Here is a 19,231-nt window from a genome sequence, read left to right as displayed (position 1 = left end):
TCATGATTTGGCTACACTGTTGGAAAGAAAAGGTTGGCTTCAGGGAATGAAAAGTCAAGGAGTCTAATATGCAACTAAAAGGATGAGAGATTTTTGAGACAGATAAGGACAGCCTCCCTAGCTGGGTAGAATTTCAGAGTTTGAAGATCACGGGAACAATTTAGTGTAGAGCTGGGTTTTGCAGATTTTACTATATTTAGATGACATCTATAGCCTTGGAGTAGATGAATCATCTCGGAAAACAGGAGGGTTCAGGAGCATAGCTAGCCAGACTTGAGCCTCAGAGTTCTAATATTTAGACGAAGATAGAAAACTTGATATTCTAAAAGGCATTTAGGAATAAGCAAAAATCCCCTAGTCCACAGCACCTGCTATAATAATCTTTTAGTAAATGTAGCTCTCCTTATTTATTTTTTGTGGTATAGGATCACACCATTGGTGCTCAAAGGCTATTCCTGGCTCTGTGATTAGAAGTGACTCCTGGTGGAGCTTGAGGATCTCTAAGATGCTGCTTGCAAGGGAACAGTCCTTATCTTCTATACTGTCTTCCTGGCCCCTTCACTTTATTTTTGTTTTTAATTTGTTTCTTTGTGGGTAATAGCTTGAGGTACTTAAGGAGCTTGTACTGGTTCTGCTTGGAGAGTTATACAATGCCAGGAATGGAACCTGGTAGCTCCTACATGTGAAGCATCAGATCAGTCCTCTGAGCCATCTTCCCAGCCCCCAGGATATATCTGTTCTGTCATTTGGCCGATATCAAGTGTTCACCTTCCAGGCCCAGAGTTAGATCCCAGCTTTCAAGAATGCTTATTCAAGGAGATTGGTGGATAAATCATTTAAATAGTGTAATAAGTGTCAATGTGAAAATTTGTATAATGCTTTGGGTTTGTAGAGGTGGGCACATTTAACTTGCTAGGGTTCCAGTTCCTTGGCTTTCTGCAGTGTCTTTTGTGTTACCACATCAAAAGAAAATTACCTTCTATTTGTTTGCAGGAGCTGGTTTCTGAAGGACCAGTTCCCTGGGTTTCCAAAAACTGTGTAACATTCGTGGCTGAGCAGGTTTCCCATCATCCGCCCAGTAAGTTCCAGATTTCCTCTGCATCATTTTACTCTCAAACTTTCCTGTCCAAAGAAGATTATTTAAAAATAAAACTAGCTAAGGCAAACTGCTGTATTCATAGCTGTTCCTTGTTTAAGCACTGAGCTTCATGATACATAAAAAAGGAGAAATTTAGAAAACAAACTTTTTTCAAATTATGGCATCATAATTTACAATACCATTAAAGTTGTTGATTTACAGTTGCTGAGCTACAACACCAAGTCCTCCACAGGGTTTTGGGTTTTTTTTTTTTTTTTTTTTTGGTGTGTGCATATTTGGAGTGGTTTTGGGGCCACACCCAGTGGTGCTCAGATCCTATTTCTAGCTCAGCTTAGGAATGTTTGAGGGAGCATATGTGGTGCAAGGAATTGAACCATGGTCATGTGCAAAGCAAGGACCTTAACCCCTGACTATCTCTGGCCCCTAGGAAATGCACTTTTAATGCTTCTATAGCATTGCATCTTTGCAGCTCATATTTTATGTAAGTGAGAAATCGTTTTTGCAGACATAGTAGAGATAATGCATATCCTTACCATGTTTTCTTTTTTTTTTTTTTTTTTTTTTTTTTGGTTTTTGGGCCACACCCTGTGACGCTCAGGGGTTACTTCTGGCTATGCGCTCAGAAGTTGCTCCTGGCTTCTTGGGGGACCATATGGGATGCCGGGGGATCGAACCGCGGTCCGTCCTAGGCTAGCGCAGGCAAGGCAGGCACCTTACCTCCAGCGCCACCACCCGGCCCCCACCATGTTTTCTTGATGCAGTTTTAAGTCTGGAACTATGATTTGGGCCTGATTAGGGTTGGGTAGAATATGCTTCTAACCAGAATAGTTATTTCTATTTGTAGCCTCTGGAGTTGGCCAGTTTCATGGTTCAGGGGATCAGATAGTGCTGACAAGTCGCTTGCTTTGAGGACAACAGGGAATAAAAAGTAGTGAGGTTTCTCCTGGCCTAATTTTGAATCTGTTCTTTTGAGGAGTAAAGGATTTTCCCCATAAAGTTAATTCTTTCTCTAGGTGAGTGAGTTAAGAGAATGACAATAGTTGTATAGTATGCTAATAGAAAACAATGTTTGTTCAGTTTCAGCCTTTTATGCTGAGTGCTTTAGCAAGAAGATACAATTCAATGCTCATATCTGGACCAAATCAAAATTCCTTGGGATGTCAATTGGGGTTCACAATATAGGACAGGGTAAGTCTTGAGGACACTGGTCAACTATAATGTCCAATGAAAGAATTTTATGTTGTTCTATATATACTGGGCACTTGTCTAATTAGAGATATCCCTGGAAAGCCATTATTTGTAAGCACATGCTTTGGGGATAAGAGCAGAGTTGTGGTTCAAAATTGATTCCCCTCTCCTCAATTGAGTGTCATGTTTGGGGTTTCTATCAGCCAAATGATCAAGCTTTATGACCAGTTGACATTTCCCATTCTCCCTTTTCTCCGCAGGCTGTGTGTCGTGTCTAGACTACGATGAGCATTATATCCTCACATTCCCCAATGGTTATGGCAGGCAAGTAGTTGTGTCCCTTTACTTGGATCAAGAAGCCACCAGGCCCTGCCTTACCCAATTCTTCTGGTTTTTACAGGTCTATCCTCACAGTGCCCTGGGTTGAACTAGGAGGAGAATGCAATATAAATTGTTCCAAAACTGGCTATAGTGCAACTATCATCTTCCACACTAAACCTTTCTATGGGGGCAAGAAGCACAGAATAACTGCTGAGATTTTGTAGGTATTTTATTTTCTGCCTCAGTACTTTTCTACTTCTCTTAATTACTCTTCAATTACTTGTTTTTAAAAAAGTACTTCTATGTTGGAATTGTGTTATTTTATATGAAGACTTGTTTTACATCTTTTCTGTCATCTATTTCTAATATCCCCTATCAGAAAGCAACCTTGATTTGGGTTCAAAACAGTCATCAGTAGCATGTCCTTAGGAACCTGACTTGCAATGGGAACTAAAATGTATCTCTGCCTGGTGTTCCCAGCTAACCCAGAATATGAACTTCTGACTCTCATTAGATTGAACCATGCATAAGTTAGTCCAAAGTAGTCTGATGCTCCCACTGAAATGTCTCTGCACTGTGTTTCTTTTTCTGGCCCTTTATGGGAAGCACAGTAATCATCATATCTTGGCTTGGTTCCAAAGGACACTCTGAATGAGAGGAAGGCAGCTGTGCTATTGGGTAACAACCATTATTTGGGTGGTTTCAGCACTTGTTTGGAAGAGGAAAGGATGCAGATATGCTTCCTCCCCAAAGGTTTTATTGGGAATGGTACTTTCATTTATTGGGAACTGTTTTTAATTTTTGTTTGTTTGTTTCTGAGAACACCCAGTTGTATTCAACTTATTCCTGAGTCTGCTCAGGGTAACACCTAGAAGTGCTCAGGAGGGCATATGTAGTTCAGGGCTCAAACCAGGTTTGGCACCATGTCAGGCAAGTGCATTTCCTCCTGTACTATCTCTAGCCCAGAAACAGTGTTTTGATGCAACACTTAAAACCAACTCTCCAGGGAAAGCATCTGCATAACAAAATCAATAATGAAACAAAAAAATTGGGGGTTTGGGTCACATCTGGTGGTGCATAGGGGTTATTCCTGGCTCTGCACTCAAGAATCACTCCTGGTGGGCTATGGGGAATATACAGCTGCTAAGGATCAAACCCAGGTTGGCTGCATAAAAAAGCATCCTACCTTCTCCAGTGTCACTTCAGCCCCATCAGCCAAACAAATTTTGAGCAGAATGTGACCATGAAGTTTACTAAAGATCACTGTAAAATTTTTCAAGAAGCCGGTACGGTGGCACAAAGGTTAAGGCATCTGCATTGCCCGAGCTAGCCTAGGACAGACCACAGTTCGATCCCCTAGTGTCCCATATGGTCCCCAAATCAGGAGCGATTTCTGAGCATAGCCAGGAGTAACCCTTGAGCGTCAATGGGTGTGGCCCCAAAACAGACAAAGATCATTAGATCCAAAGGTAACCTTCAGCCTGAGAGTGGAAAGCCTGGTCCTCCAGCATTGTGTGCTTTTGCAAAGCCTTCTGTGACCTTTACCCCGGCTGTTTTGCCCTGGTCTGAACCACCCAGAATCTCATTTGTAATGTCTCCCTACTAGACTACAATAGTCGAGTGCAAGGATAGTTCCTAATTTTAACACAATTTAGCAGTGTTAAGCTATCTACTGAAGATTTGACAGTTTCATTTCTAAGTCCTGCATGTTACATTAGATTTTTATATATGTATGTGTAAACACATATCGTTGGTTTTGGTTTGGGATCTTTTTTGTTCTTGTTACTCTTGTGGGACCTGTGCTCAGTGGTGCTTGGGGGCTGTGCCATTCTGGGGATTGAACTTTAAATAAACATGCAAGACATTATCTACCACTTGAGTCACATCCTCTTACCCAGACATTCTTAGTAACTTTTAGCTTGAATAACTAACACAAACGTTTCTTTTTTTATTTAGTTCTCCAAATGACAAGAAGTCCTTTTGCTCAATTGAAGGGGAATGGAATGGCATTATGTATGCAAAATATGCAACAGGGGTAAGGACCTGTATTTTACCATTCATTTTGGGTTACATCAGACTACAGCTTTTTCTTTACTCTTTGATCATCTGGAAGTTTTAACAACTTCTCAAGAATTTTCCTTCAAGTACAGGCAGTTGAAGATTTCTTTTCACTCTTATATCAAGAACACTCAATACATGTAGTTGATAGCTTACACATTATAATATGTATCTCTGTGAAATGATAGACTAGCTTGTGTTTTTTGTAGTTTGACCTTATGTAAGAAACTTATTGATTCCTTGGCACTAGGGTTAAAGAAATGAGTATGACAGTTCTAACCCTCAAAGAGCTTACAGATGGTAGAAGGAAGTATGGAACTTCCTCCTCCCAAGTGGGAGGAGCCAATGAACTTTTTCTGGATTTGGAGAATTCAAAGTGTAAAAAAAATAATAAAGATACTTGAGCATGTTTAATATTAGAATAACTTGTTTGGGGGCTAGAGGTATAGTGCAGGTGATAAGGCACTTGCCTTGCATCAGCAAACCCAGTTTTGATTCCTGCACTCTGTATAATCTCTGAGCCTGCTGGGAGAGATCTCTGAGCACACAGCCAGGAGTACTTCTAGTAGGTGTGACCCAATAAAATTAAAAAAATAATTTACTTGACTAATAAAAATTAGAAAAAAAAAGTTTACTTGTTCAGGGCCCAAGATATTATATCCCCAGCATCCATAATACAGTCAAGTTGAAATATGCATTTTTTTTGGTTGTTTTTTGGGCCACACCGGTGATGCTCAGGAATTACTCCTGCCTATGCACTCAGAAATCGTTCCTGGCTTGGGGAACCATATGGGTTGCCAGTGGATCGAACCTAGGTTAGCGCATGCAAGGCAAACGCCCCATTGCCTGTACTACCACTCCAGCCCCGAAATGTCCATTTTTTAATTGCATCATTACCAAGACTTTAGATGCACACTGTATATTTGAAGATCACATATGAAACTTATTGTCTACGTCAGTATCTCTTAACCTTTTTTCAACAGTGGCCTTCTACAGACCTTGTTTTCTTCCTGTATTCCTTTTACCTATCCCTATTCTACTAGTTGGTCCCTTGGAATAGTCTCCATTGAGAAATGCTAGTCTTCATCACTGATCTCTATTAGCATACCTCAGAATTGTGGGCTTGGTTGCAGACCACCAAATAAAAGGAATCTCACCAGAAAGCAAGTTACATAATAATGTTACGTTGTAGTCTCATAAGTGTGCAGTAGTATCATGTCTTTTTGTTTGGTTTTGGCACACCCGCAGCTCTCAGGTTACTCCTGCCTGGCAGGCTCGGGGAATCTTATGGGATACTAGGGATGGAACCCGGGACTGTCCCAGGTTGGCCACGTGCAAAGCAAACGCCCTACCACTGTAGCATCATGTCTTAAAATCAATGTGCATCTCCACTGACTGTGACACACAAACTTCAGGCTGTTGGGAAAGGGCACATGCCACAGGTAGCCATAAACCTTGCATTTGTTAATAGTTTGTGAACTGCAGTAAAATGAGATATGCTACCTGTTATTGAAATCTTATGGAAAGAATTGCTCTTTCTTCCTAAAGTGAATTTTAAAAAATGGGTCTTTGTCTCTTTTCTAGGAAAATACAGTTTTTGTAGATACCAAGAAGTTGCCTATAATCAAGAAGAAAGTGAGGAAGTTGGAAGATCAGAATGAATACGAGTCCCGGAGGTAAGAAGACAGTTATCTTGAGGGGATTATAGGCCTGGCACAGGATGAACTTAGAGCTACTAGAGCAGAGTAGATAAGGACACTGGGCTAAAAACAAAAAGACACCTGGGCTCATAGGGAGCTCTGCCTCACATAAGCTTCCCAACTCCTTACATCTACACATGGAGTATTGAGGATTGAATCCCTGTTGGTTGCATTCAAGGCAAGCACCATTATTTGCTGAACTCTCTTGGGTCCCCATCTTTGTGGTTAAAAGACATGGCACTGGGGTCCCAGTTGAGGGGGATATAGGAAAATCACTTTTGTGTCTTTGTTTTTGTTTTGGGGCCACACTCCTTGACACTCAGGGGTTAGTTACTCCAGGCTATGTGCTCAGAAATTGCTCCTGGCTTGGGGGACCATATGGGACAATGGGGGATGGAACTGCAGTCAGTCCCAGGCCAGCACTTGCAAGGCAGATGCCTTACAGCTTGTGCCACTGCTCCGGCCCTATTTTTGTGTCTTTAATAAACAAAGCACTAGGGGCCGGGCGGTGGCGCTGGAGGTAAGGTGCCTGCCTTGCCTGCGCTAGCCTAGGACGGACCACGGTTCGATCCCCCGGCGTCCCATATGGTCCCCCAAGAAGCCAGGAGCAACTTCTGAGCGCATAGCCAGGAGTAACCCCTGAGCGTCACAAGGTGTGGCCCAAAAACAAAAACAAAAAAAAAAATAAACAAAGCACTAGTTACAATATGATTGTATTTCTTTAAAAGAAAGTTCTAGAACTCGGCAGAGTTCTAAAGCCCATGTATAAAGTCCTGAGCTTGAATCTTTTACACCAAAAATTTAAATAATAAATTCCCTAATATTAACAAGTAGCTCATTGATCTGTTTCCCAGTTATCTCATAATTTTCTTTTCCATGATAAAGTAAGATTTTTTTAAATGACTTTTGCTAAGCATGTGCTCTACCACTTATTTGCGCCACAGTCCTAGCTATAAAAAAAGATCTTTGGGGGCTGGAGCGGTGGCACTAGAGGTAAGGCGTCTGCCTTACAAGTGCTAGCCTAGTACTGGACTGTGGTTCAATCCCCTGGCATCCCATGTGGTTCTCTAAGCCAGAATCAATTTCTGAGCTCATAGCCAGGAGTAACCTCTGAGCATTAATGGGTGTGGCCCCCAAACAAACAAAATATAGAATCTTGGGTCTGAGGAATCACACTGAAATTATTTTATATATTAGGGAAGTGATTTCTAAAATGAAATTGTAACCATTGTTTAATCTTGGTTTTTTTCCCCTTGGAACAGAATTTCACTAGTTGGGGGAGGGGGCACAAGGGGCAATGCATAGGGATTACTCCTATCTCTGCACTCAGGAATTATTCTTTTTTTTTTTTATTTAAACACCTTGATTACATACATGATTGTGTTTGGGTTTCAGTCATGTAAAGAACACCAGTGCAACATTCCCATCACCAATGTCCCAAGTTGGTACTCAGGAGACTAAATCTGGATTGGCCTTATTATGCAAGGCAGGCACCCTACTGCTATACTATTATCTTCAGCCCAGAACTTCAGTTCTTCTGATTTAATCTTTTTTGTAAGGTGTAAGGAGATGAACTGATCCCCTTAAAGCTATAATTAGAATCAGAAGAAGTTTCAGGCTCCCAGTTTTCTTTCTTCTCTACTTTACTTTCCAGTGCCTTGAGGTCAGCTTAAGGTTGAAAACAGCACTTAATGCCATTAGATTTAGACTAATTATGCTGTACCTCTAGATTACCAGCTTTTAAGATTCTTAAGATTACCAACTCTACAGTCCATCTCCACTTGGCATTTTGTCTCCACCTTTACTTTTAAATTTTTTTAGCCTTTGGAAGGATGTTACTTTCAACTTAAAAATCCGAGACATTGATGCAGCAACTGAAGCCAAGCATAGACTTGAAGAAAGACAAAGAGCAGAAGCTAGAGACAGGAAGGAGAAGGAAATTCAATGGGAAACAAGGGTAAGCTTACTTCGGAGGGTCTGCTCCAATTCCCCCAGTTGTGTACTTCTTACTCCCTCAGTACACTCTGACCTGTGACTCAGTTCTGAGTGTTGAAGTAAAATACCAAACATTAGTGTGGTGTGCCCTCCCTGAAACTCATTTAGTATGAATGAGAAGACATGTACAACAATGGGATCATAAAAATGAAGTGCAAGTGTACAACTGAATTCCCCTCTTTTCTCTTACAGTTATTTCACGAAGATGGAGAATGTTGGGTTTATGATGAACCATTACTGAAACGCCTTGGTGCTGCCAAGCATTAGGTTGGAAAATGCAGTTTATATTTAGCCCAGAGACCAGAGCAGTAGGCATAATTAAGCAACAGCCTTTTTTGGGAGAACCTTTTCACTCCCTTTATTGCAGTGGTTCCTATCTCAGGGATACCGGACTTTTCAATGTAGATGAACAATTAAAACGAGAAAAGTTTCCCTTTTTTTTCCTCCTCTCTGACAGTTAAAATTTTGACTTGAGTCCTGAGGAAAGCTTCAAGTTTTGAAAACAAGATGTCTGTTCCTCTTCCAAACTCTGCTTTGAAAAGCATTTATTAATCCCGGCCTCAAACTCTGCACTCTAGTACTACTGTTGAGATGTACATTTCTAGAAAGTTCACATAATCTTGGGTAACCTATATACATATATACATATATATATACACACACATATACATATATACATAGACACCGGATGCCAGATTTTTCATGAATACTCCATGTACTGTAAATATTGGTTCCTTTGAGATATTTTAGAAAATTAGTGCAATGTATGTATGAAAATCAAGTGTTAGGAAATTTCATGGTCTCACTTCAATAATTTTTATTTTGGAATTGACCTATTAAATTGTATTAACTCTGTTTAATTATATCCAATGCTTCTTAATGCTTCATAAAGTGATTTTTTTCCAACTTTTTTTAAAATGTGTTTCTTGTACTTATGGTTAAAACTGGTGCCAATATATTAACAGCTTTGAGTCTAGTAGTTGACTTTTCATAAGGACATTTCTACCATCTACCATCTCTAACTCCCACCATCTACTTTTTTGTGTGTGTGTGGTTTTTGGGTCACACCCGGCAGTGCTCGGGTTGCTCCTGGCAGGCATGGGGGACCATATGGGACGCTGGAATTCAAATCGATGACCTTCTGCATGAAAGGCAAATGCCTTACCTCCATCTATCTCTCCAGCCCCTCACCATCTACTTCTTAATTGGATTCTCATATAGCACATTAGGACCTGTGAAGAAACTTTGGGAAGGAAATATTGACTCCACACTGAAATTAGACTGAAGGAGCATGGGCATTTAAGTCCTACATCAGTTACATGGGGGCTATCGATCTGAGAGGATCTGAGTTTAGTTTACCTTTAGTTTGTGGGGAGCCAATCAGATTCTGTGATGCCAGTGCAGAAAATCAGGTAAGAAGCCCTATAGTATCATTTCATAAAATACAGTTTTAATTAAGTACACAATTCTTCAGGCCAACAAGACTGCAGTTTATTTGACTATTTTATGGTAGGGGAGAAGGTTAAGTGTTGATGTAAACGCCCTTATGTCAGTTATGGGGATGGTAGACTCTCTCAGCAGAGGAGAGGTTGGCAGGTAGGTTAACTGCATCACGTCACAAGAAGAGTTTGAATCCTCACTGCAGGGGGCACTATCCTCTTCTGTCTCATACTTCCCAAATCCAACAACCTAAAAAGATATCAAAGACCTATCAGAATCCGCGATTTCAATCTGCATGACAATCTTGCAAAGCATAAACATACTCACATGAACGCTGAGCATTTTACTTCCCGGTCCTCTATGAGCCTTGAACCAACTGACTAAGTCTGATTTTGAGAATGACTTCAGTGCTTCAATCTTACAAAAAGAAAACAGGAAACAAGCTATGAAAGACTAGCAGTGTATGTATCATAGCTCTTAAAACAACCTCTAAATCTCCTTGGTCCTGCTTAGCACCTGAAGATATTTGATTCTCCAAAGGCTCAGCTTGCTTCCCTTTACCACACCCCCACCTTCCTGTAAAGGTTAAAAATGAGCCTCAGTATGTGATACAGCTGTGTATTTTAATAGAAACTAACTGGCAGAGAAGCTGTAATTGCAGCCACCAAGTACTGTATACACTGTCTCCTCACAGCACATGGTAACATGAGAAAATACACTAGTACAACAGGTGAAGAAACTACCTTGCCTGCCTCTTTAGAGAGTATAACCCTTTTTGCCCCCACAAATCTCTTGGTGAGTTTCAGTGATACTGAATTTTTTTTGAATTGAAATTGGTAGTGGTACAGAGTTAGCATCCAACTTATCTGGTCACATACAAGAGCAAGCAATTACAGAACTATGGGGAGCAAGTTATAGCCATGTCTGCATACATGCTCCAGGCTTCTCTTTCACACAATACTAATTTGTTTCTTGTCTTGGTAATGCTATAGAAATCAGCTCTTGTCAGGGTTGTACCTCATGGGCAAGGCGATCAAAGAGGTACTGCTGCGTCACCACTTCATTCCAGTTCCTATCCACCTCCTCCCCCAGGTGGGTGTCCTCACATTCCTTGAGCTTGATCAGAGCTGTGACCTGTTACAGCAGAAAGAGAACTCATGGTTAGTTTCTTCCCCAGCACACTAGCTCTGTACAGTCCAGTTTGCAATGGATCGGCTGTGCTGATTTCACATAGATGTCCCAATGCAACAGGGTTAGGTAAGACAAGGAAGATATGGTCATACTAAGGCTATAAAAATTAGCCAGACTAAAGAGCTGCTGTGGGTCAAGGGCCAATAAACCAAAACAGTTTATTTACCTGGGTATTAAATGCATCCTCAGTGAGGTTCTCAATCTTCTCCTCAAAGCTAGAAAGGAATTCTTCTATTTTCTTATCGACAACTTCGGAGCTGAAACAAAACATCTTCAGTTAAAGTTGTGAGTGAGGTCCTGGGAGACATTTTTTGGGGCTGAATCAGTCTCCCCCAGGTTCAGTCCTGAACAAGCTGGGACCAGCCTCTGAATATCACCAGGTGTAAGTCAATCAAAACCACTGTAAAACAGGCCAGAATAAACAACCTTTAGCTAAGGGAGAAACTTCTATACAGCCACCTCCTGCCCAGTTCCTTGGTATCTGCCCACTGAAATAGTGACTGCCATGCATGGCCAATCCAAAACTGAGACAAAACTTTGGACCTTGGTTCTAGCATAAAGGCCATTTCTTGCCTTTAAGAAACAAGTCTGAATAAACCAGCATTTGAGTCAATCTCAATGGAACCAGTGACCCATCCTAGATCAGACACTCCACAACCGTGACTAAATGAAGCCTACTTCAAGTAGGCAGTTGCCTGAGAATATGAAGAAAGCAGCTTTGCCCCTACTTGCTATGCCAAGACTAGCCAGGCACATCTACTCAAGACTTACTTGTATTTGGTTGCCTGTGTCCCCACAGTGACGGAGAATCCTAGAATCCCAGATGTGTTTCTACAGGTTGGGTAGACATGGTACCTGCAGACAGAAGGAAAATCATTAGCTGGCCCTGCTCCCAGGCACCAGGGGCATCTGAAGGGTTTTTTATATCCTGGGCCTCATGGTCCTGAAAGAACTGTGTATGCACCTATTTTTTGTTGTTGTTGTTGTTATGTGAGAGAACTCCAGTCCCCCAGTTAAGGAGTCCAGGCTAATTTAGTTTCTCTTGCTAATGTAATCAAATGAGGGGAGGTTATGGTTTGGTCAATAAATAAGACTAAAAGTTCCAGGTGAATCAATCCCTCTACCCCCACCAAAAAAAAACGCTGCTCAAGCCATCTACCATACTTTCAGCTACAGTGCCCGCCTCAGTTCCTGAGCTCAGTGTCCTGGACTTACCCAAGGGTCTGCTTGGTTCGAAGAAAGTCAAAACAAGGTTCTTCCATGTGCATCTGTAATTAAATCAGAATCCCTATTAGCTCAGCTACCAACAGAGAATTCGCTATTTCTTACCCTCAAGGTTCCACAATTCCCCTAAATTGTCTCCCTACTCCCTCCTTCACTGCCCAGGAGATGACAAAGCGGGCTCCACTCACCACCAGCAACTCCATGAGCGTGTATTCCTTCAGGCTCCGGGGACCTGACTGAAAACAAATGCCACCATCAGAACTGCAGGCTCACAGGCCTTGGTACACCTTCTCTCCCAAGCCCTGCTCTCCTGTCTCCATGTAGAGAGAGCGTACCCTCCAGCCCTCTACATGATTCTGAGTACCCTCTGCCTTCCCACTAGGTCATACAGAACTGCAGGACATGAAGAACCAACAGGACATCCTTGGCCTGTCACCTCCAGCCTGAGGACCTTAAGGAACACTCTACAAGCAAGGCCTAGCAGTTCAAGGGCGTAGGAAGAGTAGATGTTTGGGATAGAGAGGCTAAACTGGAGCTTCTGCAGCCACAAAGGGAGCCAAGTCAGTAGATAAATAAAATGTCCAAAAGGTTGTTCCACTCTCATAGACCATACCCTGGCTGTCCAAAAACTGTCAAAGCCGCAACAGAGAGGGGAAGGGCAGGAGGTTAACAGGAAAGGGCATTGCTAAGGCAGCTCAACTTCAGCAGACTCTGGTGACACTGGCAAGACTGAGCCAATCTGGTGGGTAGGTCGGTGTCATGCCAAGGATATGGTACTGGGGACCAGCAGGATTACACCTGGCAGTTCTGTTATGAGCCTCGAGGGTTCTATTTGGTGATAGAGTGGAGAGGGGGCAGGTAACATGGCAGATGGAATGGGTCGGGTACATGCCAAACATAAACCCTAAACCCCACATTATCTTCAGTAACAAAGTTTCTTATCAACTGATAGTTCAAAATGATCTGTGAGGGGAGAAGTTCCCTAAAAGAAGCAATTTTATTAGACATTAGTTTTATGAGATGCTGAATGGAACCTGGTGCAACAGGAAATCCTGCCTGAAATGAATATGAATATGTCATAGAGTCAGGGAAAAAAAAAGGTCAAAATGAGGGCAGAGCTACGAAAGGTCAGGCCCTTATGGTCTGGAGCCTCAGAGCTATTGGAGAACCATCTGCCATGTGTGGATGAAGAGGGAAATCTAGACAGATCGGGCCAGAGGGAGGTTCTCTAAGGCATGTGGGGCCACTAGCACCATAGGACACAGGAGCTGTAGAAGAGGCCTGACCACAGTGTAGATCAGAAATCTTCAACGGGCCTGAGAGAAGGGACTCCATGCAGGAACCCAGGAACAAAGCGCAGTAACCACAGAACCCCAGAGCATCAGAGGCCTGAGATCAGTGTGGACAAGAGCAGGACCCCCAGGCAGTTCAAATGGTACCTGAGCTCCTGATACTAAGCCTCATCTCCTCCCTAGAATGGTATGGAAAGAAAGGATCTGAATACAAAAGAAAATTTTGAGCCTGTTATAAGACCTCAGGAAAGCAAGTAACAGGTTCTCAGGCTTCCCAGACAATCTTCCAATACCTGATTTTCGGGTGCTTTGAAACTTCCATTTCAATCCTGCGCAACACTGCTGCCTATTGATTGCTTGGCTATTTCCTTTAATCTCTCAAAACTGGCCTTTTCAACATATCTCCTCCTGCTATGCAGGAGTTGTGTACGAGGCCTGTGTAGGACTCCCCATTCCTCCAAAGTAGAGGCTGGGTGGGTGATTCAAGGAGTATCATCTAGGCCAGATATTGCTCAGATGTAAAGCACTTGCTTTGCTTGTGTGAGGGCTCAGGTTCTATCCTTGGCACCCAACATTTCATTAACAGGAGTCATTTTCTAATTTAAAAATTCACATTTAGGGGCCAGAGAGATAGTAGAAGAGTAGGACATTGCCTTGTAAGTGGCTGATCGAGGACGAATCTGGGTTCAATTCCTGGCACCCCATATAGTACCCCAAGCCTGTCAGGAGTAACCTGAATGCCACCAGGTGTGGCCCCCTCTCCCAAATTTTTTTTTCACATTTTAAGTCATTACACTTCAAGGGATGGAGCAGCAGCAGGTAGGTGTCTGTTCAATCCCCCAAACCATAGATAAGCTCTGAGCACCTCCTTGTGTAGCATCTGCATCCAGAGTCAAGAGGACAAGAGACTCCAAGCCTAAAGCTACCGAAAGTAACTGAAATTTCTGAGGTTCACTAGGACAGACACCTTGGACCTGCTCCCTGGCTAAGCAGTGAAAAGAGAAATTAACTCACCTGGTAATACACAGTGACTTCAGAGTTGGCATCCCCCTTGTTCAGGGCCCTCACTTTGCAGAGGTGGTGACTGCTGGGCAACTCAACCACCTGGAATTGCACGGGCATCTCCTGCTCCAGAGGCATGAAGTTCAGTTTGCTGCAGAAGAAGCAGCACAGCACTGAGAAGTGTGCACCTGCGCCTTCCCAGTCCTTCCCCCACTGCTCTGTTCTGTGACCAGTCCCCTCTAGGCTCCCCAAGAAGCATCTTCACTATGGACTGAGTAACTAAATGGTGCCTTGAGGCCATCTTGCTGATGGGAACACAACTCTGAGAGAGAAAACTCAAACCAATACTCACTCAACAACATATTTCAGGAAATCCATAGACTCCTAGGAGAAAAAGGGAGAGAGGAATGACATCAGTCTCTGACATTCATCTCCTCCAGTCAGTAACTGTCCTTGTCTGATTGCTGGAGACCCTGTGGACAGCTGAGATACAGCTGCTGGGTCCCTCCTGGCCTGCTCTTCACCCGCTTTCTGGAATCGCTACTCCTCACAGAGGCTGAACACAATGTGGCTCTCAGTGAGCCGAACTTTCCCTACACTGGCTCCCCTCTGGGTTACATGGACTCAGGTTATCCTGGAGGCTGTGCCCCACGACACCTATGCCCGCTGCGCACCTCTCAACAAACATCATACCCCAGCCTATGACACTCCCTCTTCAGAGTTCTGCTGCCCACAGCGGCTCGGCACTGAGGCCAGGAGGGGGTTGGGGGTCACTCCCACCAGCTCTACCAGCTCTAGAAAGCAGCAGTGCTTTTCATTCCTCTCAGGGCATGACGAACTCAGATTTGTGGGGAGGGGGCAGGAGAACTGAGGTGACAGAATCTGGAGGGTTATTTACACACTGCTTCTGCTCATCTGGCCACAGAGCCGTCCCTTCTCCCTCACCTTGCTTAGCCATCCTCTTACTTCTGAAATCTTAAGAAACTTTACTTGTTTTGCCTAGCCATCAGTTTATCTGTAACTTTTCCTTTTCTTTCTGGCAGTAAAACATACCACCTCAACCATGTTTAAGCATATAGTTCCAGTGTTATGTTTACTCACATGGGTGAAAGTGGAGCACCAGAAATTTTTTGCTTTGCAGAATTAATACTGCCCATAAACAACAACCTTTTCTCCTTCCCACCCCACAGTCATCACTATTCTATTTTGCTCCCAGCACTGGGGCTCTTCTCCATATCTCATCCAAGTGGAATAGAACTTCATGTTAACTGTAGTGGTCTCCTAACTGATCTCTGGATCATCAAGACAAAATCTCCATTGGTTCTTCCACTTACAAAGGATAAGGCCCAAGCTCCTTAGCCTGATACACAAATTCTGCCTAAGAATATGTATGTGTGTGTGTTGGGACCAAAAGACATTACAGCAGGTGCTTGCTTTCGCCACAGCTGATCTGAGTTCAATCCTGACACCCTGTCCATAAGGAGTTACCCCTAAAAGCAGAGCCAGGAGTAATCCCTGAGTAACGCTGAGTGTTGCCCAAATAAAAAAAAAAAAAAAAGAAAAGAAAAGAAAAAACTGTGGATGTGTGTATACCTGGGTGCACGTTTATATGTATATACTCCCTTCCCCACCCCGTTGGCCCCATTTTAAACTGTCTACAGTTTCCACACATTATCTTCAAGTATAGCCAATACCACTTATCTAAAAAACCCTTCTCACTCCATCCTTGCCCAGCATAAGAGTGGGCAGCTTCCCTCCTCCTAAGCAGACTGTGCCGCTGCTGACTGCCCTGACTCCAGGACTTTCCTGTGAGGTTGAATTCACACAGTTCCAGACAGCAACAGCATTCAGACTGGTCATAGTCAGAGGGCCTCAGACTTACTGTGCTTGTGACATTTCCTTGCACCAGGCCCTCGACAAAGAGCTGGGATTTGAATTCCCTGACGAAGCTCAGCAGAGAGTCCAGGGAAAGCCCATCCATCAGAGCACGGTACTTGTCAATCATAGACCAACGGGAGTATTCCAGAATTAAAAGCCGCACATCTCTGTACAGAGGACAAGGAAAAACAAAACAAGTTGCATTATAAGAAATAAATCATGAGTTCAAGAGATGGCTCAAAGGGCGACAGCACAAACTGCCTGCAGAAGCCACAAGTTCAATTCCCAGCACTGCCAGGTATGTCCCTTAAGTGCCAACACCACTGGGCCCAAGCAGCGCCCCTTCACGGGGCCTGAAAAGTGATTTCTACTGTGATCGCACGAGCATGGTATGTTACCAGAGGCCACTGTTAGGGGTTATCAGTGGCACAAAGTACAGAATCCAGCTTCAGGCCAGAATCAGACTCTCCCACCCCTTCCCATCCAGCTCCCCAAACTGTTCAGATATGACAGATCTCCCAACCTGGTACTCCATTTCCTCATTAGTAAAAACAAAGGACATAATGCCACCATTATAGAGTTTTGGTGAGACATAAATGCAAAGCTCTTAGATTTAGCATATAACTCTTCAATAAATAGGTGTATTATTATTATTACTCTACCACATTTTCACAAAGTATTCAGAAAGTTACTGGATATACAAGTCTTTCTGGTATCATATCTTGCCTTTTAACTTATACTTGATTACCAAATTTGTAATTTTTCAAACCAGATTATCAGATAGCTGACTCCTTTTTGCTGTGTTTTTTGTTGTTGTTGTTGTTGTTATTGTTGTTGTTGTTGTTCTAGCTATGCTGAGAGCTCAGGGCTTACTCTGTATTTAGGGGTCACTCTTGTCATACTTGGGGAACAATATGGGGAACCAAGAATCAAACTCAGATTGATCACATGCAAGACAACTACCTAATGTACTATCTCTCCAACCCCAGGTGCCTGACTCTTTTTTGGGGGGGGAGGGGAGTATCACACCCAGCAGCGCTCAGGGGTTACTCCTGGTTCTATGCTCAGAAATCGCCCCTGGCAGGCACAGGGGGACCATATGGGATGCCAGGATTCGAACAGATGACCTTCTGCATGAAAGGTAAATGACCCACCTCCATGCTATCTCTCCGGCCACATCTGACTCTTTTTAACAGTAACTTTCCCCCCTTCCCTGCAACTTTGTTGTTTCAATGACCAAGGGCTACACACAATTGGTTGTGCTGCTCTATGGGAGATTGCGGTCATACTCATTTTAGTTGCAGTCCCCTGGAGAGCACACACTTTGGATCTGAGGTACAGCCCCATGGGTGAAGAACATTAAAGAGCATGCTTTACATGCAGGGGACTCAGGTTTAATCCCCAGAACCACATCCCCAAACTTCGCCAGGCAAGAATGACTCAAGAGTAATTCCCAACCATCCAAGGTATGGCCCCAAAATGCACTTTGTTGTGGCCCCAGGGCAACAGATAAGTTAAGGTAGTTCCAGGGATCAAACTCTTGACCTCCCTTGCCTCACTCAAGCATACACAGTAGGTGCTCTACTGATGATCTATGCCTGAGGTCCTCTCACAGCTCATTCCTCACTGTCTCTTTCCCTGCATACTAATCCTGCTTATTTATGGGCTCACTTTACCTGTGTCAAAAGCAAGGACTCAGGGGTTGGAGCGCTGACGCAAGCAGTAGGGCATCTGCCTTGCATGCACTAACCTCGGACGGACCATGGTTCGATCCACCGGCATCCCATATGGTCCCCCAAGCCAGGAGCATTTTCTGAGTGCATAGCCAGGAGTAACTCCTGAGCATCACTGGGTGTGGCCCAAAAACAGAACAAAAAAAAAAAAAAAAAAAAAAAAAAAAAAGGGCTCAGTCTAAGGTCAGTAAGAGTCCTGTAGACTATGTGCTTATAGAGGCTGTGCCAGCCCACAGGGGCCTTTTCTCTGATCCCAATAAAGGAAACCTGCTGAAAGCCCAAAGGCAGCTAAGGGAGTGCTTGATCAACACAAAGGAGTGGTGAGCTCCCACTACTCTGAACTAAACAGGCTCTGATGAAAGGCCTATGGGCTGTTGTTAGCCAAAAGTTTAAAATTAATAAACATAAATCGGGGCCAGAGAGGTGGCGCTAGAATTAAGGCATCAGCCTTGCAAGCACTAAACTAGGATGGACTGCGGTTCAATCCCTGGCATCCCATATGGTCTCCCCAGGCCAGGGGCAATTTCTGAGCCCATAGCCAGGAGTATTTTTTTATTGATTGATTTATGTTGATTTTTTGGAGGGGCCACACTCTTTTGACGCTCAGGGGTTACTCTGAGCATGGAGCCAGGAATAACCCCTGAGCACTGCTGGGTATGACCCAAAAACCACAAAAATAAATAAGTAAACAAGTAAATAAAATTACATACACTGGCCTGAAGACATTCTGCTTTCTTCTAAAGCAGGGGTCTCAAACTCGAGGCCTGTGGGCTGTTTGGGGCCCTCCATACAACATTTTATGGCCCTGCCCTAGAAGAATCTTTTTATGTTTTGTTTTCTTTTAGTTGTTTGGGTCACACCCCCCAGTGTTCAAGGCTTACGACTGACTTTGCACTCAAGGATCACCCTGACTTTGCCTCCTGTGGCCCCCAGGTAAATTGAGTTTGAGATCCCTGTTCTAGAGCCTTTGGTTGAATTCCAGACAGTTACAATTGCCAAAGAAGTGATTTGTTAAGTATGTAAACTCACTACTTAATCTTCACAACACCCAAATCACCAGTAAGTAATTCTTAGCTAACACAAAGTCAGCAATTCTTTAAATGTAATTTA

The 19,231-nt window shown here is 43.3% G+C and overlaps 2 protein-coding genes across 7 annotated transcripts in view; one reads left to right on the top strand and one right to left on the bottom strand.

Moving 5' to 3' along the window:
* The window catches only part of OSBPL9 (oxysterol binding protein like 9), a 197,603-nt gene extending 188,336 nt beyond the window's left edge, over nucleotides 1-9,267 (top strand). For all 5 annotated transcript variants that reach the window (XM_049775167.1, XM_049775168.1, XM_049775166.1 and 2 more), the window contains 8 exons: nucleotides 994-1,078; nucleotides 2,177-2,287; nucleotides 2,548-2,611; nucleotides 2,688-2,828; nucleotides 4,565-4,643; nucleotides 6,251-6,342; nucleotides 8,188-8,323; nucleotides 8,554-9,267. In XM_049775167.1, the coding sequence (XP_049631124.1) occupies nucleotides 994-1,078; nucleotides 2,177-2,287; nucleotides 2,548-2,611; nucleotides 2,688-2,828; nucleotides 4,565-4,643; nucleotides 6,251-6,342; nucleotides 8,188-8,323; nucleotides 8,554-8,628 (783 nt within the window). In that variant the 3' untranslated portion in view covers nucleotides 8,629-9,267. The remainder of the gene's footprint in view (nucleotides 1-993; nucleotides 1,079-2,176; nucleotides 2,288-2,547; nucleotides 2,612-2,687; nucleotides 2,829-4,564; nucleotides 4,644-6,250; nucleotides 6,343-8,187; nucleotides 8,324-8,553) is intronic.
* A 560-nt stretch (nucleotides 9,268-9,827) lies between these two features.
* The window catches only part of NRDC (nardilysin convertase), an 82,743-nt gene continuing 73,339 nt past the window's right edge, over nucleotides 9,828-19,231 (bottom strand). For both annotated transcript variants that reach the window (XM_049774643.1, XM_049774642.1), the window contains 10 exons: nucleotides 16,393-16,555; nucleotides 14,863-14,894; nucleotides 14,523-14,661; nucleotides 12,405-12,452; nucleotides 12,208-12,260; nucleotides 11,764-11,847; nucleotides 11,159-11,249; nucleotides 10,819-10,935; nucleotides 10,129-10,218; nucleotides 9,828-10,050 (listed from right to left, as the gene is read on the bottom strand). In XM_049774643.1, the coding sequence (XP_049630600.1) occupies nucleotides 9,853-10,050; nucleotides 10,129-10,218; nucleotides 10,819-10,935; nucleotides 11,159-11,249; nucleotides 11,764-11,847; nucleotides 12,208-12,260; nucleotides 12,405-12,452; nucleotides 14,523-14,661; nucleotides 14,863-14,894; nucleotides 16,393-16,555 (1,015 nt within the window). In that variant the 3' untranslated portion in view covers nucleotides 9,828-9,852. The remainder of the gene's footprint in view (nucleotides 10,051-10,128; nucleotides 10,219-10,818; nucleotides 10,936-11,158; nucleotides 11,250-11,763; nucleotides 11,848-12,207; nucleotides 12,261-12,404; nucleotides 12,453-14,522; nucleotides 14,662-14,862; nucleotides 14,895-16,392; nucleotides 16,556-19,231) is intronic.

The sequence above is a fragment of the Suncus etruscus genome, chromosome 6 (assembly GCF_024139225.1).
Source record: "Suncus etruscus isolate mSunEtr1 chromosome 6, mSunEtr1.pri.cur, whole genome shotgun sequence".
Taxonomy (NCBI): Eukaryota; Metazoa; Chordata; class Mammalia; order Eulipotyphla; family Soricidae; genus Suncus; species Suncus etruscus.
Note: the sequence above shows the minus strand (reverse complement) of the source record. Positions and strands in the feature narration are given on the sequence as shown.